At 35.9% G+C, this 25,706-nt stretch overlaps 1 protein-coding gene across 1 annotated transcript in view; it reads left to right on the top strand.

The window, feature by feature from the left end:
• ANKRD12 (ankyrin repeat domain 12) overlaps nucleotides 1-25,706 on the top strand; it is a 127,223-nt gene that overhangs the window by 89,101 nt on the left and 12,416 nt on the right. Inside the window, 1 exon segment of the mRNA XM_042910151.1 lies at nucleotides 13,640-18,354. Coding sequence (XP_042766085.1) covers nucleotides 13,640-18,354 — 4,715 coding nt within the window.

Here is a 25,706-nt window from a genome sequence, read left to right as displayed (position 1 = left end):
AATTAGTGGAGACTGGGTGATTTTGTCAGTTTCCTTTAGTGACATCAAAATTTTTGTAGTGATACTAGTCCTATTTTCAGAGGGGAAATTTTTTTATTTATTTATACTTTATAGAATTAGTTTATCTGTTTTACTGACATTTTAGTAGAAAGACAATGTGTAACTATGACTAATTGAGGGAGTATACAGAATATTGTGGTACTTGATTTTACTTCCTATGTAGATTTTGCTTTTAGACTTAGTATTTTCAACTGTTGATTATATTCTCTTCCTTCCCCAGCTCACCCCTAAACTCTTGACTATAGTTCTCTTACCTACATCTAATATTATAGAAATACAGTGAAAATATGTCCTCGTATGGCATACTTACTTCCAAATAGATGTATGACTGCTTTTCTTCCAGAAAGCAGAATTTAAATACCTAAACTTAGGAGAACTGTGGCTTAGAAGTGGAGATTTAGAAGAGTCTATATAAAATTACCTGATGGGTTTTTTTTCCCCCCTGTCTCTGAGCTACATTTCTCAGTCAATTTAAGGATATGAAAGCTGTAATGATTTGTTTCCTAAAATGCAAGTAAATTTTTTTAGTGTTACTTCTTTGGCTAGGTAATATAAGTAAGTTCTATAATTAGTCCTTAAATATATTAGTTGTGAGTAGTGAACTATTACAGAGCAAAGGAACAACTCAGAATATACATAAGAGAGGCCTGCAGCATTTGTGAAGTACTCCTCCTCTCAAGCCCCAGAGAGTCTCTGAAACTACAATTAGTTTATTCAGGAAACAGTCTCAGCGGAAGACTGAGATTAGAGAGAGCCACAGATCAATGCAAAGGCCTCTCAGAGGAGAGGCCTGTTGTAGTGATTTACCACAAAACTGCTGAAGAAATGAGTTTTTCCTTTTATCAGTACAAAAAGAAATCCAGAGATTTAAGGAAAAGGAAAATCAAGTGAATGAAAGACAAGAAGGGCCAAGATGAACAAGCAGGACTATTGACCTTGGAGAATATAAATAATATAGAAAACAGAAGGATAAGTTGTTCTCAGTATTCTTGGAGATCCTTGGAAGGCAGTCTACTAAAAGACTGCTGTGAAAAAGTAGACCTGGAAAGTCCTCGGAATTCAAAATATTTATCATAACTGAAAGTAAATATTCTATACACTCTAAAAAACAGACTGGACCTTGCTGAAGATCTTGAGATCAAAGAGAAGAGCAACATATAAAACATTAAACAAAAGACATTGGAAATACGCGAAAAATGGCAAAAACAGACAAACAAAAAACATACCCAGGATAATACAGTAGTCATCTTACAAAAAAGAGCAAATGTTGAGAAGAAAATAACTTCAAGGATAAAATTCTTTTTAATTCTATAAGCTCCCAGTATCACAGGGAAACATGTTACCTACAAAGGAGAGACTGGCATCAGACTTCTCAAATATGTTTTAGAAGACAGGTGGAGCTGTCGTTACAGCATTCTGTGAAATATTATTTTGAACCTAGAATTCCATTCCCAACCAACTATGAACTCAAGTGTCAGGGCTTTCTTTCTCTGGAAAAGTTGCTCACATAATATATATTACTCTTCAGTGACACAAAACACAAGTCTAAAAGGAAGATATAAAAACTAACTCAGGATTTTGGTGAAAAATTCCAGAGTGACAACAATGAGCAGTTGGCATATGTTTTAACAAAATGTCAGCTTTATGAGGAATGTTATTAAGAAAAGAGAAAGAGTAGGTAACAATACGCATAATGTCTAAATTAGATGGAGAGCTTGCTGTGTCTGGTATTGATGTGAAGGCATATTGTCTGAACTGATGAATAAGAAAAAAGGTGAAAACTCCAGGAAAAATAAAACATATGAATAATTCATGGCCTAATTAAAAAGCAAGCTAAAATGTGACATGATTTTTGGGTTGCCCATGGAGCAAATGCATGCTTTCTGAAATGACAGTAGAAGGTCTCTCTTGGTCAGATAATTTAGAAGAGCCAAGAGAAAAGACCCGAAGTTCAGAAATTCTGTCACTTTATTATTTCTAAGTTAGTTAAATTCAGATAAGTCATATGTAATACTTTAAAGAAGTTATGAAGAATGATTCTCTTGGGTGGTGGGATTATTTTATTGGTAGTTTTTCTTTACCCAACTCTGTATTTCTCTGGCTTTCTGTCATGAACTGTTTTACTTTTATAATAAAAGAACAATAAAATGCTACTTGAAAATAAATGAAAACAATTTTTGTAAAAAAGATTACCAAAGTAGTATAGCTTAGGGGGCGTGCCTGGGTGACTCCGTCCGTTAAGCCTCTAACTCTTGATTTCAGCTCTGATCATGATCTCATGGTTTGTGGGATCAAGTCCTGCATTGGACTCCGTGCTGATGGCGCTGAGCCTATTTGGGATATTCTCTCTCTGTCTCTCTCAAACTAAATAACCTTAAAAAAAAAAAAAAAAAAAAAAAAAAAAAGTACAGCTTAGGACTTTTCTGCACTAACCCATCTCTGAATAAAAAATAACGTGTAAAAGCAAACACCATTCTAAATGTAAAGGGTTTTTTGTTTGTTTTTGTTGGTTTTTTTTTTTTTAAAGAAAGTATTCCTATGTCTAAAGAATACTTAGTTCTAGTTAAATATATTACACACATGCAGCTTTCAACATTGTAGAGATTTTGGTAATGGAAATCAAGTCATAAAACATTTTTTTCCACTCTTTTTGAAATGGCTGTTCAATAATAAAAGCTCAAATTTACTACTCCATACTATCTAGGTTTCATCCTTGAATCTCTAATTGTCAGCAAGTTTAGTTAACCTGGATGTACTGTTTTACATCTGTAAAATAAAGACTACAGCACAAAGGGTATGAAGATATGGTAAATAAAAGTTAAATAAATGAATATATGAGTGCGCATAGAATATCAACTGGCACAGAGTTAAGCACTTGATAAATACTAGCTTTGAAACTAGTGAAAATCTAAAATAAGGTTATCACATTACACGTGTCCAATTGTTTAAAATTAAGTATTGAGAACCATATTTATATAATATTGCAGCCTTGTAATCTTCAAATTGAAAATGTCATTTGTGAGGTGCCCAGTTGGTTCAGTCAGTAGAGCATGCAACTCTTGATCTCGGGGTTGTAAGTTCGAGCCCCATGTTTGATGTAGAGATCACTTAAAAATAAAATCTTCAGGAAAAATACAAAAGAACATTTAAAAAAATAAAATGTCGTTTGTATTTACCATTCTAAAGATGGGAAATCTAATCAAGTTCACAGATTTTGTCATTTAAGGTAGTCACAGCATGGCTGCTTTTCCTTTATTTTTTATGTCTAGCTTTGTTGAGATGAAATAGATGTATAACATTGTGTAAGTTTACGGTGTACCACGTAGTGATTTGATATATATGTATATTGCAGAATAATTACCACAGTAAGGTTAGATGGCACATCCGTGGCCTCACCTAGTTACAATTTTGTGTGTGTGGTGAGAACTTCTAAAATCTACTTTCAGCAACTTTCAAATACACAATACAGTATTCACTGTATTCACCATGCTATGAATTATATCCTCAGAACTTACTCATCTGATAACTGAAGTTTGTACCCTTTGACTATCTTCACCCATTTTCCCTATTCTCTGACTTTTTTTCCTTTATAAATTGGATTAATAGTCATGAATGAGGTATTTTTAATCTCTTATTTCATGTATTTATGGAATATATAAATCCAGATATTGCATATCTAAGATGTGAATATTTCAAACTCAGGCAAAGAATAGATAGCAAGTTCATGTATGAAATTCAACTTTAACCTCAGGTGGGTATGTTTAACAGCATTATGTTTTAATTCAAATCATTTTCCATATAAATTAACAATAAATCTCATTTAATATAATGTTTTATTGTAGAGCCTAGGGTTTTGTAGCAGAGTTGTTTTCTTGGTATACTTAATCGTGAAATCTAGAAGTAGAAGGTATTCATATGAATTCTTAGAGATTATGGCATGATTATACTGGGTTGTTTGTATAGTTCATCTTGACTATATTTAAAGTTTTTTATATACTCAGAAGTGACAGCATGGTGGTTGTGAGTACCAGTATTAAAGTCAGAGAAACTTGGGTTTGAAGACCTAGCACTGCCACTTATTAGCTGTAGGGTCATGGATAAATTTGTTATCAACATTATTATGTAGTATCCTAGACCCATAAGGTGGATACAGAAATGAGACATTTTATAGACTTGCATAAATATGGTATTCATTTTAAACTTTCTCCATGGATTATTTTCAACAAAAAGTTCTCATCTACTTATTAAGTTCTAGAAGAAACTTTTTTTTTTAATCAACCTGTAAGGGCATTAAATTGGATTAGCAAATGAAACAGTTTATATAATTGTGTCCACCCCTCCATCCCTGTTCCATTTTCCCCTTCTTTGGGGAATACCAAAAAATATTTTACATAAGGGGTTGTCAATTATGACTAGTACTTTTATGTTTAAAAATATGAATACCACCAGACGCTAATACAAGAAAGTTGTTTCTTGGTACCCTCTGTTTTTCTTCTTTCCCCTCACTGCCTCCACCTGCCCCTCCTCTTTTCCCCAGAAGTCTGTGTCTGCATATGTCCATTTTTTACCTGAAAAACTGGTGGTTTCCATTGCCCTCATTCTAACGGACCACATACCTCTGCTGTAACCCTGTAATAAGTGCAGTAAGTGCCTGGAGTCAGCTTGAATCTTTCTGTCTTCAGTTTTCTGATACTAAGTTAAACAAATATGAAAAGCTATGGGATTTAATTTTGGCTTTTCAAGTTAACGTGCAGTTTATTGAAGTTGGCATGTTAAGTGTACATTATTACTTAATTGCTTTTTAATTTAATGATACATTTTTCTCTCTTTAAGCAGTGAGTTAATATTTATCACATGTATGGTGTGTGCCAGGATATACCAGGCACATATGTAAATTTAATACAGTAGCCCTGTGAGTTAATCCCTGATAATAGATTACTGACCCATTAGGTGGCAGAGCAAAGGTCCAAACCTAGAGCTAAACACAGACCTCATGTACTTTTCCATTCTGTCATGCCGGTTGTCATTGGGTGTGAAAACTTCAGAGTCTGATGATCCTAATGTATTATATGCTGTAGCATAAAATCACAATATGAATTTAGTGTATGTTTACTTGACTTAATGGTAAGTGTTACAGAATGTGCTGTGGCCAGACTCAACGTTCGTTATGTTTGAGTGTGGCACCTTCTCTTGCCAAAAAGGGTTCTGAAAATGAAAATAGCTGGTGTTTTTTGGGTCTTGCTATAGAGTCTCCCATTCACTAATTAAAAATCTTTAATGAAAGTTTACATTTTCATATGTAACATTTTCCTGAAAATTTGCTTATGTGTTAACCTGATTTTGTACTCAAAAAAGTAAGAAAATTATTTTTTTTAATTCTTTAGTATATGTGTTTAGAGTTTTTTTGTCCTATATATTGCATAACATTTTTGTTTTAAAAAAACATTTTTAAATAGATTGTAATATAATTATAAACAAATTAGTGATTTTACCTTTATCATCAAACTTTTCATATATATGCAAGAGTAGAAAGAATACTATTATGAGCCCATAGATATTTATTACCCAGTTTTACTAATTACCACCTTCAGGCTAATCTTGTTTTTCTCTCTCCATTCTTCCATACTCCATCATTTTGAAGTCAATTCACTGGCAAGTGTTTTAGTAGGTATCTATAAAAGGGTAGGAATTTTTTTTTTTTTTTTTTTTTACTTTATACATAACCATAATATCATTGTCGTACCTAAGCTAACTAAATGTTTTTACTAGTAAATATACAGCTACTGTCCTAAGTTGTGATTGCCTCATAAAATCAAAAGATTTTTTCTTTAATTTTTTCAGTCAGAATCCAAACAGAGTCTATATATATTGCAAACAGAGTCCACATATTGCTAATTGGGTGATATGTCCAAGTATCTTTTAATTTTATAAATATCTTTTTTTTTTTAATGTTTGTTTATTTTTGAGAGAGAGACCGCCAGTGGTGGAGGGGCAGAGAAGGGAGACACAGAATCTGAAACAGGCTCCAGGCTCTGAGCTGTCAGCACAGAGCCCGATGCAGGGCTGGAATCCACGAACTACGAGATCATGACCTGAGCTCAAGTGGGATGCTTACCTGACTGAGCCACCCAGGCGCCCCTCTCTTTCATTCTTATGTTCTTACAATTTTTGGTTGAAATAACCTGATGATTTGCTGGTAAATTTTCCCATAGTCTGGATTTTGCTCATTGTATCTCCATGATCTCACTTAAGGAATTATTTTTCCAAGTTGTCATCTTCAAATTTTCTTAGTTTACCTTCAGTGAGTATAATGGTAAACTGACTTTAATGTTGAGAAGGAAAAGTTGCTTGTGGGTATTACAAAGAAATTTTGCTGAAGGTTGAGCAGATTATTTTAATGTTTCTGGTCAATTTTCTTAATTTTTGTCAAAACTGAAGTGAACATTCGGTTTCTTTTGAAACTAATTTCTAGAAGTATTGGCATAAACTCTTTATGTAAGTAATTATTAAAATATTTTACATGCTGATTTTGCCCGTAATTTTAAAATCTTATTTTCATCATTACTTTTCAAGATTTCAATACACTGTACGTATATGTAGTATTTCATATGGGTTCTCTAATGTTATTTTTCTTCACAGTTGAACAGTCTTCATTTCATTGAGCTTCTGAAGGAGGCTAAAGATTTTCTACTTTATTACATCTGTTCAGTTTCCATCTTAACTGTGTTATTACCAGTATCAGCAATTTTTCAGTTTGCATAAAATACAAACAATATGTAACTATATAAATTCTATATAAAAATGGTGCCATTGCTTAAAAATAAATTTCTGGCTGACTAAAAAAGTTCAGCAACTGATGTACAAGAACATGAGCTCAATATACGAAGATAGGCATGTTAGCACATAATGTGTGAAAGTGCAGGCTTTGTCAAAGTTCAAGGTGACTTGAAGCAAATTAAATAACAGAGCTGTGCTCCACATGGCAGGTGATGTGGGAACTAAATGGCATGTGGATGAGATATTTGCCACCTCTTCAAATAGCTGAATTTAAAGGGGACATCAGCAGTGAATTACCCACATAGTAGTCAGTGGCAACATCATTTGCCACCTGGATACCGTACAAACTTGTAGAGTGGATAAATTTGCAATGCATGTTTACATCCCTTTCTACAGTCTTCCTGTTCTACCATACGCACCCCCACTTGATTTATTGATGTCTTAATATGGTTCTAAAACATCCTATTTGTATTTATTCTACATTAACTAAGCGCCTACTATCTGCTAGTTATTACATAAGTCCCTGAGTATAAGTCATGGACTTATATTTGAAGTATCTGTTGAATAATCTGGAAAACCAGCAGAAAATTACAGCTCCCTCGCTTAAGGTTACCTTCCCACAGATGACTCTCAAATCCCATAAATTGGCCTTTTTTTTTTTTTCTTCAGTAAGCACACTACCTTCCCTACGGTACTCCATCCCACAAATTTAAAATACAAAAATTTTTCATTCTCTGGGTGCTATAGATTTAGGCAGGTGCTGTTAATAAAATCATATATTTTGAAGGTTTACAGGAAGCTGAATCGTATGTGTGCATGCATGCATGTATTTAAGCACTTACTCATCTAGAATAGTTGGACTGCATTGAAGATATTGTGGGAAACAGAGATTAAAAATCACACCTTTGGAAGTGAGTTCTCAAAGGATACATGAGAAGTTAAATTTATCTGCTTCCAAACCCCTTCAAGTAAAACATGTAATCTCCATAAATACCAACTCAAACAGTCTCAAAACAAGTCCCCTACCCAATACCCTCCCAGTAACAGATGACTACCCCAATCCCTTCCTATTTATAAATTCTCAAAGTGCTCCTCCCCCTGACTACTAATCTAAAATATCTTCTAGTTAAGTAGCTGGGAAATAATAAAGAGCAGCTGATTAGAATCCACGTAAATATGCATGTAAATTTGGGGAAGAGTGAATAGTATACTGATGTGGCTAATGTGAATAGCAAGAAGAAATGAGAGATGGGAGACAATGTAGAAATATGGTGAAGTCAGACAAAAGTATCCTGGGCTATATTCCTAAGAGTAAGATAACCTTGGACAAGCTACTTCCTGGCTCATGCTCTGTTCACACGTCTCTGAAATAGGAATAGTAAATCCTGTTAGAGATAAATAGTAGTGTTTTAGATTTTGAAAAGTTTCATACCATCATCTCTGGAATTTTTGTTTTATCCTAGAGTAGAGAACCCTCAGATGATCCGAGACCTAGTATGTTCTATAATGTTGGCCACATTGTGGTTTAAGGTGAGAAATGATCTAGGCAAAAAATGATGAGAATCTAAGCTGGGATGGTGGTAGTGGGAATAGAAGATAGATTTAAGAGATGTCTAGAGGGGCGCCTGGGTGGCGCAGTCGGTTAAGCGTCCGACTTCAGCCAGGTCACGATCTCGCGGTCCGTGAGTTCGAGCCCCGCGTCAGGCTCTGGGCTGATGGCTCGGAGCCTGGAGCCTGTTTCCGATTCTGTGTCTCCCTCTCTCTCTGCCCCTCCCCCGTTCATGCTCTGTCTCTCTCTGTCCCAAAAATAAATAAAAAAAAAAAAAAAAAAAAAAAAAAAAAAAAAAAAAAAAAAAAACGTTAAAAAAAGAGATGTCTAGAGATAGAAACTTTAAACAGTTATTTTGAAAGTTGAGGAATTGAGAGTGTTAAAAAAAAAACCTCTGAGGTTTCCAGTTGGAGTAAGTGGGTTGATTGGTATGCTCCAGAAGTGGGAAATAGTGGCTTAAAGCAGCAAGAGGAAACAGCTGTAAAAGAGAAGGTAATGAGTTGAATATCTTCAATTTTGAGTTAGGATGATTGAAAGGTGTCCAAGAAGGTCCAAGTTAGGCAGCTGAAGCTCAAGAAAAGTAGAGATCTGGACTTGACTATAAGTTCAAATTTAGGCTCATGGTGCATTTAGCTTCATGTCCTCATCATCCACTCCCAGAATATATGTGACATTAGAATAGTTATATTTCCTAAAAGTTAATATAATCATAATTAAAACCATTTTAAAAGCCCAGCCTCTACTGAATGCCCTTTTAGGCTTGTGAGCTGTAATTGGTTTGTGAAATGCACACGGGTGGTTTTGCAACAATTTTGAAAGAGGGGTTTGTTTACTTGGTAATATTATCATCTCCCTGCATTGGTCACATGTGCTCTGTTTGCTGCCCCTTTTGGATAGCATACAAGAAGAAATGGAAATAATATGGTAGTCTCAGTAGGGAAAAAGTCAAGCCTAAGGATAATAGTGACCTCAAATAACATTCAGCTATTTCTGTAAATGTCACTAGTATTTGTTACAAATATCTAAAAGTACCTTGAGAAGTATAAGAGCAAATTTCAAATGTATTTAAGTGTTTTTAATCAATTAAACTTCATTTAGCCTTTTTTTATGAATAAGAAAAATGCTATAGTGAAAAGCTTAATGTTTGAATAATTGCTTAACCTTTGTATTTCTCATTTGCCTTCCTAGTTTCCCCAATAAGATTGTTTGAGTTGATAAACATTACTTTTTTTTTTTTTTTTTTTTTTTTTTTTTTTTGGGGACAGAGAGAGACAGAGCATGAACGGGGGAGGGGCAGAGAGAGAGGGAGACACAGAATCGGAAACAGGCTCCAGGCTCCGAGCCATCAGCCCAGAGCCTGACGCGGGGCTCGAACTCACAGACCGGGAGATCGTGAGCTGGCTGAAGTCGGACGCTTAACCGACTGCGCCACCCAGGCGCCCCAACATTACATTTTTTTAAAGGAACTTTTGTCAGAAATAATTTGGTAAATGTTTTAAATACAAATCAAATTACTGATTAAATAGATAATTGAAGACTGAAAGATTGGAACAAAATGGAAAATAACAGTATAATGATAGCCATGGCCATTTTGACTACAAGAATTTGAAGATTTGGAGTCCAGATGATTATCTTCACTGTAAGCGTTCATCTCCTAAGAAAGGCAAAAAAAAAAAATTTTTTTTTAAGGTTACTACCGCACTATAATCACAAGACCAGCTTGCTCTATGTAAAGCAGAAGGTTTAGGGTTGCTTAGGGAAGAGAAGAGATTTCAGCCTAGTCTGCAAGTGAAATGATGTCATGGAGGTACAGTACCTTTGCTGAGATCAGACTCACCAGCTTCATGAGAGCGACACAGCGTTACTGCCACCGGCTGCTGAGAACCAACCACCATATAGTGGAGCAAGCCCAATGGCCACATGCAACTCAGCAACCAGAGCCAGGTTACGATCCTTCACTGGAGTAATTCCCACTCTCTCATCATGGGCATTAATTAGTGTTAAGATAACTGACTCACTTTAAAGTTTACATCATTTCCTTTTTTAAAAAAGTAGTCATCTTTGAAAAAGAACCATAGGAGAAAAGTAGCTGCATTGAGGAATGTTGCTTAATTACCTTTAGTTGATGAATCAGAAGCACAAATGATAAACCCAAGGTACACATGTATGTGTAATTCCCTTAAAGAATTTGCATTTAACCTTGGTAAAATGCAAATGGTAAGCACTATGAGATTATTATGTATAGTGCAATTTAAGTCCGGTATTAATATGCATAAAAAAAATCGGGAAAAAATAGGCTGAAGAAATTATAAAGTGACATTGCACAGGAGGAAATGCAAACACATGGCAAAATGAGCCACATCAGTAATTTTAAAAATAGTGATACTATTTTATATGTTAGTGAACTTCTAAAAAAAATTTTTTTCCAAAGAGAAAAGTAATACCTGTAATGCTAGGAATTGGGAAAACAAAAGCTTGAAGAAGAAAATAAAAATCATAATTCTTCTAGCACAAGTTTAGTAGAGATACTTTTTTGATGGATTTCTCTTGTTTTTTCATACACACAAAAATTGATACATTGCTGTTTTCAAGTAACAACGTATACAAAAAAAATTTTTCTATGTTATTAGGTATCTGTAATATCAAATAATTGGAAACAACTCAAATGTCCCCTCAGAAGAATCAGTTTAAATGGTTACAAATTAATTCAGTGCAATATGCAGTCTTTAAAAATAGTAATGAAGAAAATTAAGTTTCAGAAGAAAATGTGATCTGTTCAGTGGAAAAAAGCCATATATAAAATGGTATATATATGCTGTGATTGGATCTGCTTGTTTATGTTGTTTATGTCATAGTACTTTCCATGCCCTGAAATCCTACCTAAAATCCCTGTACATCTTTCATGCCTCAGCTTCGGGGCCACTTGTTTGAGAATCCTGCTTTCTTCCTTCTCTAGTTCTTCCAAGTACACCCTTTCACTCTAGTATCCATTGCCTTTTTAGCAGTTATCAAGTTGTGTAACTGTTAAAGAGGCAGGACTATCTTTTCATCTTGTCACCCCCTGGCACCTTGAACACTATGTGCCTGGTGGAACAGAATAAACATTTATTAGAGACTGATTCTTGGTGTGAAACTGAGGGTTTGTGGGATTTACAAAGGAAAAAATCCTAATTTCCAATTGATGAGAAATATAAATAGGATAGTTATATATACCCGACACGGGGCCGGAACTCACTAAGCTGTGGGATTGAGACCTGGGCTGAAATCAAGATGCTTGGCTAACTGAGCCACCCAGGCGCCCCCAATATTAGTTCTTAGATATATTTGAAATAATTCTGTAGTTAATAGATTATTTTATGTTCTGATTTTTCTCACATAAAAATAATGTTTTTATGTTGGTTTAAAAAAAGGATAGTTACATACAAACCATAACGAATTAAATCCATGAAAACTACACAGACTTAAGCCCTCAAGAACAAATTATAAAGCATTAACAATAGAAAATAACACCTGTTGTATAAGTACATATTCTTATAGTACCTTAAGACTAAAATAAACACTGCTCCCAAAATAGATGTTCCTTTTTGAAACAAAGTTCTGTAGTTTGGTACTATGTATTGCAATATTGGTGGCTGGAAATGGAAAGCATTTTCAACATCTATACAGCTAGTTAGAATTCTAAAAATGTTCTTTTTTATACCATGTGTCAGTATAACCGTTTCATTTAGAATATTCTCACCTCATCTCCAAAACTAAGATTATGATCTCTCCAGAGCTCCTATACAGTGCTTCTGGAATTTGAATTTTTATGAGAAGGACATTTGGGAACTAGATCACTTTTTATAGGAAGCTTAATGTATTAAATTCACAATTTTAATAAATATTTAGCAAAGGAAGTGTTTACAATTTTTAATCTTTTTTTTTTTTTTTAAGTTTATTTTGAGGGAATGCATGTGAGTGAGAGAGGGGCAGAGAGAGGGAGAGAAAATAGCAAGCAGGCTCATATGAACTGTGAGATCATGACCTGAGCTGAAATGAAGAGTCATCTGACTCTTAAACTGACTGAGTCAGCCAGGTGCCTAAGTGTTATCTGTCATTTTTTAGTAAGTTTGGTTTTCCCCCTTGGTTAGAGGCCACAGTTTTCTTTACTTTTAGTTAGGAGCCTCGGTTTTCTTTTCAGATAAAGGCCTATTGTATACAACATAACATTTCAGCTAAGAAAAGATGCCCACCTAGGAAGAAGAAAAAATCTTTTTCTTAAAAATGATACAATGAAATAGAATTTGGCAATGTTTTGGCTCTATTTATACAGCTTAGATTCAACTAAACTTTCATGTACTTAAAAATAATTGTAACGTTAAAAATAACATAGAAATTGGGGCGCCTGGGTGGCTCAGTCAGTTCAGCACGCATCCACCTGTTGATCTCAGCTCAGGTCTTGATCTCAGGGTTGTGCATTTGGGCTCTGCTGGCCGTGAGGCCTACTTAAAAAATATGTAGAAATTGAGCCCGTTATTACCCCCGTTGTACTAGAGTATATATTAGTAGTAAGTCTAAGTTACAGATAAGAAAACTAAGGGACATGGTATCTTTTTTCAAATTACATATGTATTCAATTTGTTATAATATTGATTATGTAATTGTGGAATATGTTTCCTTTTAAGATTTTCTTTAAACCAGATAGTCATGTATCTTGTATAGACAAAACCATTCATCTTTAGGTTACTATACTTTATGAAAATTACTTGATCCCTTATGACTTTACTCATAAAAATTCTGAAACATAAAACAGGTGTGATATTTACTTAACTAAACCCTTTAAGTTAGTGGTTCTTAATCTTTTTTGCATCAGATAATCTTACTTATTCTTTCTCTGAAAAAAAAAAAAGTACACATATTAAAATTTTACATAACATTAGTAGCCAATGTTTCCTCTGAATTCAGTCCCCTGGATTATAAATCTCTGTACTACACATTTTTATATTCTGTACCTTTGATATATGAATTGTGAGTTAATTGTATTGTTTGCTTTTAAAAGAATCAGGAGATCTCATTATGAAGCATATTATCTATAAAGGTTTTCCACAGTACTGTAGCAGAGTTCTTACATATTTTTATTGCATCATTCTCATATAATTCTGAAATTTTCTTTCTGAATTGAAATAGTTACTATATATGCTATATTTTTCTCACAGCTTTATTTTTCTGACAATTGTCTCTTGACCAACAATAGATTCTCTTTTCTTATTCTAGATTCTGAAGAGGCTCGGTCTGTAAATCCTTCCAGTGTTGATGAAAACATTGACTCTGAGACAGAGAAAGACTCTCTCATCTGTGAAAGTAAACAGATAATTCCCAGCAAAGCACCTCTTCCATCTGCTCTTGATGAATATGAGTTCAAAGATGATGATGATGAAGAAATAAATAAAATGATTGATGACAGGCATATTCTTAGAAAAGAGCTACGGAAAGAGAATGAAGGTGAAGTAGAAAAGAATAGCTTATTTGCAAAACAGGAGAAAGCTTTCTATCCTAAATCATTTAAAAGTAAAAAACAAAAGCCATCTAGAGTTTTGTATTCAAGTTCTGAAAGTTCAGATGAAGAAATTCTTCAGAATAAAAAGGTTTCTGCTCCATCTTCTGTCCCTGAAACATCAAATTCTGATACACAAACCAAAAAGGAATATGGAGTTTCAAATGAACACAAACAGAAAGGCAAAGTTAAAAGAAAATTAAAGAATCAGAACAAAAATAAAGAGAACCAAGAGCTGAAGCAAGAAAAAGAGGGAAAAGAAAATACCAGAGTAACAAACTTGACAGTTAATACTGCACTCGATTGTTCAGAAAAGACCAGAGAAGAGGGGAATTTTAGGAAATCTTTTAGCCCAAAAGATGATACTTCGTTACATTTATTTCATATTTCCACTGGTAAATCTCCTAAACATTCTTGTGGACTAAGTGAAAAGCAGTCAACACCACTAAAACAAGAACATACTAAAACATGTTTATCACCAGGAAGTTCTGAAATGTCATTACAGCCTGATCTTATCCGGTATGATAACACAGAATCTGAATTCTTGCCAGAAAGTTCAAGTGTAAAATCTTGTAAGCATAAGGAAAAAAATAAACATCAGAAAGATTTCCACTTAGAATTTGGTGAAAAGTCAAATGCCAAGGTAAAAGATGAAGATCATAGTCCAACATTTGAAAATTCAGACTGCACACTGAAAAAAATGGATAAAGAGGGTAAAACATTAAAAAAGCATAAATTGAAACACAAAGAAAGGGAAAAAGAAAAGCATAAAAAAGAAATTGAAAGTGAAAAGGAAAAATACAAAAATAGAGATAGTGCTAAAGAGCTGCAGCGGAGTGTAGAATTTGATAGAGAATTTTGGAAAGAGAATTTTTTTAAAAGTGATGAAACTGAAGATCTGTTTTTAAATATGGAACATGAGTCCCTAACATTGGAAAAAAAATCAAAGTTGGAAAAAAGCATAAAAGATGATAAATCAACCAAGGAAAAGCATGTTTCAAAAGAGAGGAATTTTAAAGAAGAACGAGAGAAGATTAAAAAGGAAAATGAAAAATCTTTTAGGGAGGAAAAAATAAAAGACTTAAAGGAAGAAAGAGAGACTGTACCCATAGATAAAGAAACAGAATTCAGTTCTTTAGGAACAAATGCCATTGAAGAATCTATAGGGTTACATTCAATGGAAAAGGAAATAGAGATTGAAAAACAAGAAAAGCATGTAAAAGAAAGGGAAAAATCAGAAAAGCGGTTTCAAACTAAAGAAAAGGATGTTGAAAGAAAAAATTCTGAAAAAGAGAAGAAGATCAAGCATGAGCATAAGTCAGAGAAAGATAAATTAGATCTTAGTGACTGTGTTGACAGAATAAAAGAAAAAGACAAGCTGTATTCACATCACATAGAGAAATGCCATAAAGAAGGTGAAAAGATAAAAAATATTACCACTATTAAAAAAGCTGACGATAGAGAGAAAAGTAGAGAAAAGATGGACAGAAAACATGACAAAGAAAAACCTGAAAAAGAGAGGCATCTAGCAGAAAGCAAAGAAAAGCACTTGATGGAAAAAAAAAACAAACAATCAGACAACAGTGACTATACTAAATCAGAAAAAAGCAAAAATAAAGAAAAAGACAGGGAGGTAGATAAAAAGGAAAAATCTAGAGATAAAGAAAGTGTAAATACAACTAACTCCAAACACTTCCAGGAAGAGAAGAAGTCAAGTATGGCAGACAGCAGTAAAGCACAACATGAGAAAACTTTATCCCTTAAAGAAAAAACAAAAGATGAGCCTTTGAAAACCCCTGATGGAAAAGAAAAAGATAAAAAAGATAAAGATATAGACAGATACAAAGAACGAGACAAGCACAAAGATAAAATTCAACTAAATAGTTTATTCAAACTAAAATCTGAAGCAGATAAACCTAAACTTAAGTCATCACCAGCATCAAAAGATACTCGACCTAAAGAAAAGAGGTTAGTGAATGATGATTTAATGCAGACAAGTTTTGAACGAATGCTAAGCCTTAAAGACCTAGAAATAGAGCAGTGGCACAAAAAACATAAGGAAAAAATTAAGCAGAAAGAAAAGGAGCGGTTGAGAAATCGGAATTGTTTAGAACTTAAAGTAAAAGATAAAGAAAAAACAAAGCATGTACTAGCTGAGTCTAAAAATAAAGAACTTACTAGGTCAAAGAGTTCAGAGTTGACTGATGCTTATACCAAGGAGAAACAGTCTAAAGATGCTGTAAGTAACAGATCACAATCTGTTGATGCCAAAAATATCATGAATTTAGGGAAGTCATCTTTTGTTTCAGATAATATCTTAAACAGATCTCCTAGATCAGAAAGTGAAAAACCAGGTCTCAGCTCTAGATCTGTATCCATGATTTCGGTTGCTAGCTCAGAAGATTCCTGCCATACTACAGTGACAACCCCCAGGCCTCCAATTGAGTATGACTCTGACTTTATGTTGGAGGGTTCCGATTCCCAAATGTCCTTTTCCCAGTCACCTTTTTTGCCAATTGCCAAATCTCCTGCCCTTCATGAAAGAGAATTAGATAGCTTGGCTGAACTGCCAGAGCGGATTAAGCCACCATTTACAAGCAGACTTCCGACATCCCATCTCCGATCATCTTCTGTAGAAGATGTCAAACTAGTGATAAATGAGGGGAGACCAGCTGTAGAAGTTCGAAGGTGTAGCATGCCATCAGTCATTTGTGAACATACAAAACAATTCCAAACAGTATCAGAAGAAAACAATCAAGGTGGCTTAGCTGTGCCAAGAGATATTTGTCCTTCTCCCAAACCTGAGGTGTCCTTAAATGTGCCTGAAAGAGAACTTTCAAATATGTCTAACATACATTCCAGTTTTGCAGCGTCTCCAACTAGATCTGTAAACAGCAAATATATTTCAGCTGATATAAATGTTATCAAGAGTACTGTTCCAGTGGGCACTTTAATGGACAGTCCTGTGCATTTAGAGCCATCTAATCAGGTTGGTGTGATCCAAAATAAATCATGGGAGGTACCTGTTGATAGTAGACTGGAATCCTTAAGCACCAGTGACTTTATCTGCCCAAATTCTGGTACACCTGATCAAGATTCTTCTGTTCAAGGCTTTTGTAATTCTGAAAACAAAATATTGAAAGAACAGAACACTGATTTTTTATCCCTGCACCAGACTGAACTGCCAGGAAACTCTTGTGCTCAGGATCCAGTGTCCTTTCTGCCTTCACAACAACCTTGCTCTTTCCACAGCCAATCACTTTCAGATGCTGAATCTATTTCTAAACATATGTCTATGTCATATGTTGCCAATCAAGAGCCGAGTATTTTGCAACAGAAAAACGCAGTTCAAATTATCAATTCTGTTTTAGATACTGACAATGAATCTACAAAAGAGGTGGAGAATACTTTTGTCTTAACAGATGTTCAAAAGACAGATGCCTTTGTCCCATTATACTCTGAAAGCAGTGTTCAAGAAGCAGCACCAAATTTTGAAAAGGCTAATACTTTACCTGTATTACCATCAGAAAAAGACTTTAGTGGAAACGATGCCTCTTCCCAGCTAAATACACATTATGCGTTTGGCAAATTAATGTATAAGTCTTCCAGTGGCCATGAGGTTGAGAGTAGCACTTCTGATATTCAGGTTATTTCACATGAGAAAGAAAACAAACTGGAGAGTTTGGTCTTAACTCATTTGAATGATAAGTGTGATTCTGATTTATGTGAAATAAGTGCCGCGATCCCAAAAGGGAACCTAAATGAACAAGATAATCCAAAACATTGTCCTGAAGGTGAAAAGTGTTTGCTTTCCATTGAAGATGAAGAATCACAACAAAGCACTTTATCAAGTCTGGAAAACCATTTGCAACAGTCCGCTCAACCAGAGATGCATAAATATGGTCAATTAGGTAAAGTAGAATTAGAAGAAAATGCTGAAGATGATAAGACCGAAAACCAAATCCCTCAAAGGATAACTAGAAACAAAGCAAATACAGTGGCAAATCAAAGCAAACAGATTCTTGCTAGCTGTACACTACTATCAGAAAAAGACAGTGACTCTTCATCTCCTAGAGGAAGAATAAGATTAACTGAAGAAGATGATCCTCAAATTCACCACCCACGGAAAAGGAAAGTATCCCGTGTACCTCAGCCTGTGCAAGTGAGTCCCTCTTTACTACAAGCGAAAGAGAAAACTCAGCAGTCTCTGGCAGCCATCGTAGATTCTCTGAAACTAGATGAGATTCAGCCATACAGTTCAGAGCGAGCAAATCCATATTTCGAATACTTGCATATAAGGAAAAAAATTGAAGAAAAGCGCAAATTGTTGTGTAGTGTTATTCCTCAAGCACCTCAGTATTATGATGAATATGTGACATTTAATGGCTCATACCTCCTGGATGGAAACCCCTTAAGCAAGATTTGCATTCCCACAGTAAGTAACATCACTAAATATGCATCTTCAGTGCTGTCAATAGAAATATAATGCAAGTCACTTCTGTAGTTTTAATTTTTCTAGTAGCCACATTTTAGAAGGGAAAAAGAAACAGGTAAAATTAATTTTAACATTTTATTTAACCTAGTATATTCAGAATACTATTTCAAAATATATCAGCATCTGGCTGGCTCACCTGGTGGAGCCAGATGAGTTTGAGCCCCACGTTGGGTATAGAGATTACTTAAATAAATCCTTAAACAAAAATATATAATGTAGAAAAAGTATTAATGAACAAGACATTCTGTATTTTTTTTGTACTAGGTTATTTGAAATCTGCTGTACTTTAGTACATCTCAGTTCAACCTAAATGGGGCTAACATTTCAGTAAGTGTTCAATAGCCATGTGTAGCTGTTGACTACCTTCATGATCAGCACTGGTCTACGGTATTTTCTTTTTCCTTACCTGCTTTTTCTTTGGTCCCAAAGGAGGTATGCTTCTCTGTCTTTGAAGGGTAATTCATTTCCATGTGCTCTTGATCCCATTCTCTCCAGGCCTCTCTGGAACTTTCCTCTATTGAGACACTATTTACTGGTGTAATTTTAATTACCTCTCTCCACTGGCCTTTATCCGCCCACTCCAAACATATTTGGGTCTCCTTCATGTTGGAGAAAAGAAAGTTATCCCATAACTATGCCAGTTTGTCAAGCTGTCCCTCTCTCTTTCACCACCTGATATTTTCTCTGTATCACTTCCTGTTCATCTCTTAAACCTTCTGTACTGTCACAGATCACCAGTGAGCTTATAATGCCAGATTTGTTGGCCTGTTTTTCTTTCTACTTGATCTTCGTCACATTTGACATTGTGACCATCTTGTTCATGAGATTTTCCTCTGCTTGTTTTTATGATGGTGCTCTCTTCTGGTTCCCTTGCTTCAGTCTTTCATGCTCTCCTTTAATGACTTTTCTACCCATCCTTAAGCATCAGAGTTCTCTAGGAATCAATTCTTCAGTCAACTTTCTGTCATTATGGTCTTACCTATTCCTGTTGTTTTCAGCAGTCTTCCATGTGCCAGTTAGCCCCCAAATTCTTACCTAGTCATGTCCTCTCTGTTGACCTCCAGAATCAGATGTAGGTGCCTCCAGGCAGCATACCTGTCATAGGTTCAATTCCACAGGAAGGAGACCCTAAACTATGCACAAGAGGCTTATTGGTGAGTGCTGCCAGGAAAAATGTGAGTACATGTGTGAAGGAACCAGAATTCGGCAGAGTGAGAAGTTGAACTGAAATGTAGCTGCAGCGCTCATTTCAGCTGAGCCCACAGAAGGTCTGGAATGGGGTGGCCCTTCTGACAGGTAGCTTGCACCCAGCGAGGGCACGAGGCCTAGCGCATGCCAACTGTCTTCCCTTCCAATGTTCCTGCTGCCAGTTCCTAGAGAGGAACTCCAGTGAGAGCTGCCAGCCTCCTACATTTCTAGGACTTGGAGGCTGAGTGCCTCATTCCTGAAAGAGGAGTCTAACTGTGTGCCAAGGATCTGTTCCAAACTCAGACTCCCCCAGACCAAAAGAAATGATTTCTCTCTCACGCTCAGAAACCACTTTTTTTTTTTTATTAGTGATGACACCAGAGTAGTATCCTATCAGTTACCAAATTCTAACCATTCTACTTTAGAACTCTCTAGAATCTGTCTCCTCTACCACTGCCTTGTTTTAGGGCCCTCATCATTATCTCTCACTTAGAACATTACAGCCACTCTTTCACTTCTTTTTTTCCCCTACTCTCTTTCTGCAGAAGCATTCTCTTTTGTTGTTAAACTTGTATCCTTTTAAAAACAATAAGGGGGTGCCTGGCTGGCCCAGTTGGAAGAGCATGCGACTCTTGATATCAGGGTCCTGAGTTTGAGCCCTACGTTGGGTGTAAAGATTACCTAAATAAGTAAAATTAAAAACAGCAACAACAGCAATAAAAAACTGTTTCCCTACTTAAATATCTTAGCTGTGATTAGCTGGCTTCCCATTGCCTACAGCTTAAAATCCACATATAGTCATGGCATAACCTTATTCATTTTGTAATCTGACCCCAGTCTACCCCTCCAGCTTCATTTTCTCACTGCTTCCAAACTCACCCAATAATTCAGCCATATTTAATTCACTCTTGAATGGAAATCTCTTGTTCATTACTTCTGCTTAGTACTGTTCCTTCTACCTGAAATAATTGTTCTCGCCAGGCCTCCTTTTCTATCCTCTTCCGTGCCTTTGTTCCGGCCGTGTTGTCACCTCTGTGCAAAATCTTGTCAAAGCAGAATTGTTTCTATCTTTCTCATACCTCCCACATGATACCATAGTTAACTGTTTACATGTCTGCCTGTAATCTGATTAAGGGCTAGGACACTATTTATCTTGTAGAATGAATCCCAAATTTATCTTCAGCTGTGAATACATAGTGATGTCCATAACTGTGTTTCTAGCTGCTTGTGAGCATCACCTGACTGTACCACAATATCCATAAAATCATTAGGTTCCACACTAAGCCCATTTATCTTACCGCAGAAGTGCTCTTTTTGTCCTCTCTGATTTACTTATTATCGTTACCTGCTCTCTCATTTCCCAGACTGGAAACCCAAAATTCAACCTCCACGTCAATCACTAAGTCACGTTGATTCATCTTACTTCCTTTCCCCTTCTGTTTCTTACTACTGCTGTGTAAGGACCACATTAGCTCCGTACACTGTTCACTCACATACGTGAATATTGCATAATTAAATATTCAGAATATTACATAATCAAGTAATTCATAACCAAATGCTAAGCATTGTGCTAACTAGGTCTCAGAAATCAAAATGGGCACCTGGGTGGCTCAGTCGGTTGAGCATCTGACTTGATTTCGGCTCAGGTCATGATCCCTGAGTTGTGGGATCAGGCCCCACATTGGGCTCCATCATGGAGCCTGCTTACTTTTCTGTCTCCCATTTGATCCTCTCCCCCACTCACGGTCGCGTGCGCGCTCGCTCTCTCTCTCTCTCTCTCTCTCTCTCAAAATAAAAAACATAAGGGTGCCTGGGTGGCTCGGTCAGTTGAACATCCAACTTCAGCTCAGGTCACAATCTCACCATTCATGGGTTCGAGCCCTGCATTGGGCTCTGTGCTGACAGCTGGAGCCTGGAGCCTGCTTCGGATTCTGTGTCTCCCTAATGGTCTGTAAACCAAAGTCCCCATCATTGTCTACAGGTCTTCCCATACCTTTCTAGGCTTTTCTAGGTAGTTATACCCTACTATACATGATGCTTCCCCAGGCTATTTTATACTGTTTCACATCATGCCTTTGCATGCCTTTGCATGGCTTTTCAAAGCCCAGTTCAGAGAAGAACAAAAAGTTAGAGACAAGGTGTTCTTTAGTCCCACATCCATAGAATTTACCTGATGCTAGTGCTCTTTAAATCTTGAAAGACAAGAGATTTTTATATTACTCTACTACTAATAAGCAGTAATAGTAGATTTAAAAAAAATAGAATTGTAAATTTGTCATTCTTTCAAATTTTCTCAGTAAAATAATTTGTTAATAACTCAATATAAAGCTAATCATTTTGTTTCCTTTGTTTCCCCTTAAAGAGTAAAAAATTTTAACTGAAGTATGTTGTATCATAGGCTTGAAACACAGGTAAAAACATAAAGAACCTATTTAAATTAAACTTTGTACAAACTGTTTCACGAAAAACAGTTCTAATCCATGTCAGGGTGCCTTTTCAGTGCTGCCTGTTGAGAGATATATATGTATATTTGTATATATATTATGTGTGCATTTGATTATGATCACCTTTTCTTACTCCTTCAAAGATGATGTAATACAAGTTTCTCTTGTAGCAGTACTGGGGATACAGCTTTGATTAAATCAAAATTTAGTTATAGCAAATGTTTCAAAAAGTACTAATAAATAGAGCTGAAAATTTTTTCTGAGTGTAGTAGGTAATTTTTGTTTGTTTTTAATGAGAGTTATTAAAGAAACAGCACGGTATAGTAGAAAGAGCAGGAGATTTCTAAGTACTGTACATAAGTTTGTCTGGGTTTTGCTACAAACCAGCTGTGTAATCTTGAATAATTCCTTCACTTCTCTGATTCTTAGTTTTCACATCTGTAAAACAATAATACCTACCCTACCTCAAAGCAGGTTGAAATAGTATATGCCATAACCCATTAAAAATTTTAAAACAGTATACAGATTTAAGAGGTTACCATTATTTTATCCATCTCAAAATAACTTTAAGGTTCATATTTACTAGAGTTAATATGCAAACCCCCCACCTCTTGTTCATAAAAAGCTACTTTTGAGTTTATTGGACTGAAACTCATTTGTTCAAAACTTAGTCCTAAAAAGTAAATACCAGAATAACAAAGATCACTTTTACATACATTATTTTTAGTAATTTCCAATATGATTTTATCCATTTGTTTCCTCTGTCAGCTAATTGCCATCTTATTGAATTAATCTCTACATTTATGTGATCTTTTTATAGAACCTGTTAGAAATGTAGTGAAACATCTCCAAAGTCAATTTAAGTGTTTGTTCTTCTATCAGGTATTTTTCTCATAATCTAACCGGAATGCTGCTGTTTCTCCAGAGGAAATAAAACGAAGAAAAGTGAAACCTTAGGTCAGGTTCCCAAAAGGCAAATGAACAGAGCGAGAATAAAAGAAAAAGACTTGTCACATCATGGTATCCACTGTGGTCACTAGTACCGACACAGAGTCCCTACAGCAGGGGCACAAAGAGCATCCCTGGGAAGCTATCAAGAGATTTTTTTATTCTAGAGACTCCTGGGACTCACAGATCTTAAAAGACAAAATCCCCAAGCATGATTTACTTAAAGATAGATGAGGGAAACAGCAAAGGGAAAGTTTCCTCAGAAAGTCTCCATATATTCCTTTGGTGATTTTACCATTTCTCTATATGTTGCTAGATGTTGGAAATTTCCAAATTTATGTGTTCTGCCCAAACCTCTCTCCTCAGCTGCTTTTTTGCTAACTGGCTAGCTCCACTTGGATGTCCGTGAGCTCCACAAACTTAACATGTCAGCACTGAATTTATCCAAAACCCTTATTTCTCTTTCCTCTTTTCTCCTCCTGGGGTATCTCCTACCAGCTATCTGGCCCCCTCATGCTGGAGGACCCACAAGTGGTCATTAGCTGCTCCCTGTTATCCTTAATCATTATTTTTAGACCCCCATCCCTTCCACTCCCTCCTTCTCACACCAGTGTCACAGTGATTTGCTTTCTTAATTTCTTGTCCTCCTAATATCTATTCTGCAGACACAGCAGTGAGCTGTAAGATCTTTCAATGATTCCCCACCACATACAAAATTTACACTGTGTTATACATACTGTCTGTTCCACAGCATGTTAATTAAAGACATGGCGGGGGTGGGGGGGGGCAGGCTGGGGCAAGGTAGGGAGAGCTCATGGTCAAATAAGTTTGGGAAATGGGGCACCTGGGTTGCTCAGTCGATTGAGTGCCCGACTTCAGCTCAGGTCATGATCTCACGGTTCGTGGGTTCCAGCCCCGCGTCACGCTCTGTGCTGACAGTTCAGAGCCTGGAGCCTGCTTCAGATTCTGGGTCTTCCTCTCTCTCTGCCCCTCCCCTGCTCACACTCTGTCAACCTCTCTCTCAAAAAATAAACATCAAAAAAAAATTTTTAATAAAAAAAATTAAAAAAATAAGTTTGGGAAATGAAGCACCATTAATCTAAAAATAAATAGGTTTCTTCATTTCTGAACTTCTCAGAACCATTAAATTTAACTTGATTGTGAGACACCTGAGTGAGTACATATGTACAATGTTTCTCAAACCCACTTGTTCTTAGAACCATTTCTCGCAAGTCATGTATGTGGGCTCCGTGTTCTGTGGAACACACTTTAAGAATAGCTGGTTAAAAAGAAAAAAAAACAAAGCTGGTTTACAAAATGCTAATGACTTTGCCCCTGCTGATCCTCATGTCCTACCATTCCTTCCCTCAAAGTTGATATCCCAGGAATTCAACTTGTAGTTGGCTCCTGACACCCTACTATCTCTTTGTTTCATGAACTTGATTATGCTATCTTTTCTTCTGGGAATTACCCTCCTCTCTTCTTTCTCTTCTTTTTTCCCCCACAACTCCTTTCTCTTAACTCTTGATTCTGGCTCTTCCTTTAAGATGCAGCCTCAGGCATTAAGCTTCTCCAAGAAGCTTTCTCTGACACCCCAGGCTCAAAGGAGTAGATACTCTTCCTCTGGGTGATATAAAGGAGGCCTTTATGGTTTTGGAAAACTTTAAAACCATAGCACTAAACTTTACTGTTACTCTTGTTAAATTTAAAGATGGTTAGAAGACACAGAAGTCAAACAGATGTATTATTGCAGTTAGAGGCATGAAAAATAATCCACTGCAATAAGTTATCTGTCCTATAGAATTTTCCACTACATTGATTCAACTGAGTGAATCCTTGTGATAGGATTTAACATTTTTTTGGTCCCCCATAATTCCTGTAAATTGTTCACTGAGATAGAGTCCCAGTTAGATACAAGTTTGATTCTTTGTCTAGAGCTTTCTGTATATGGTGTTATATAATTCCTTAAGCACCACATCAGGAAGCACATAGAATCTGTTTGTCCCACCTTCTGAAGAGTCAGAAGAGTCAACTAGGTTCCCACATGCTACCAAAACATACTGAGATACCTTACTTTGCCCCAATATGCTGACAGTAGTTAGAAGCTAGTCAGGGGTGGGAGGAGGAATATAGATATTCCAAAGGGTAGAGGGAGAATATTAAAAGGATCACAGATGTCTCATAACAGTAGAGCACATGCATAGATGGAGTTGGCTTCCTTAACTGCCAGCTTCTACCAGAAAGTGGTCCACTTTAATAGTCAAATTAGAGATGAACCAACCGGAGGATTTTTGAGTATGGATGGACAAAGTGGGTTTATCACATGCAAATGAAGAAGTTTGAAAACCACAAATCTATTAGAAGATAATTCCTTCTTTTTTTAAAAGTCTTAATTCAGTAAATGTAAAGCGCAGAACTTTAGCATTTGATTTTTACATGTCAACAAAGAGACTTACCATACTGAGACTCAGACTGCTGTAATGTTTACGACTATTTGCTTGGTGTTTTTCTGTTTTTGTGACCATCCGCGTGCGCCCCCCCCCCCCCCCCATATGTGAGCTGTCACTTATTAATGCTCTAAAATGTGTCTCTGTAGTCAGGAACTTCCTTAGTCCTTCTAATTTGCTCTTTGAAATTTGCTATTGCCTCTGAATTAAAACATCTGAATTTACCAGTATGTTCTGCTGTGTTTCAGACCATTGATTGGGAAGT

Source organism: Panthera leo, chromosome D3 (assembly GCF_018350215.1).
Source record: "Panthera leo isolate Ple1 chromosome D3, P.leo_Ple1_pat1.1, whole genome shotgun sequence".
In the NCBI taxonomy this organism is placed as follows: Eukaryota; Metazoa; Chordata; class Mammalia; order Carnivora; family Felidae; genus Panthera; species Panthera leo.
This window is presented reverse-complemented; position numbering and strand designations above follow the sequence as displayed.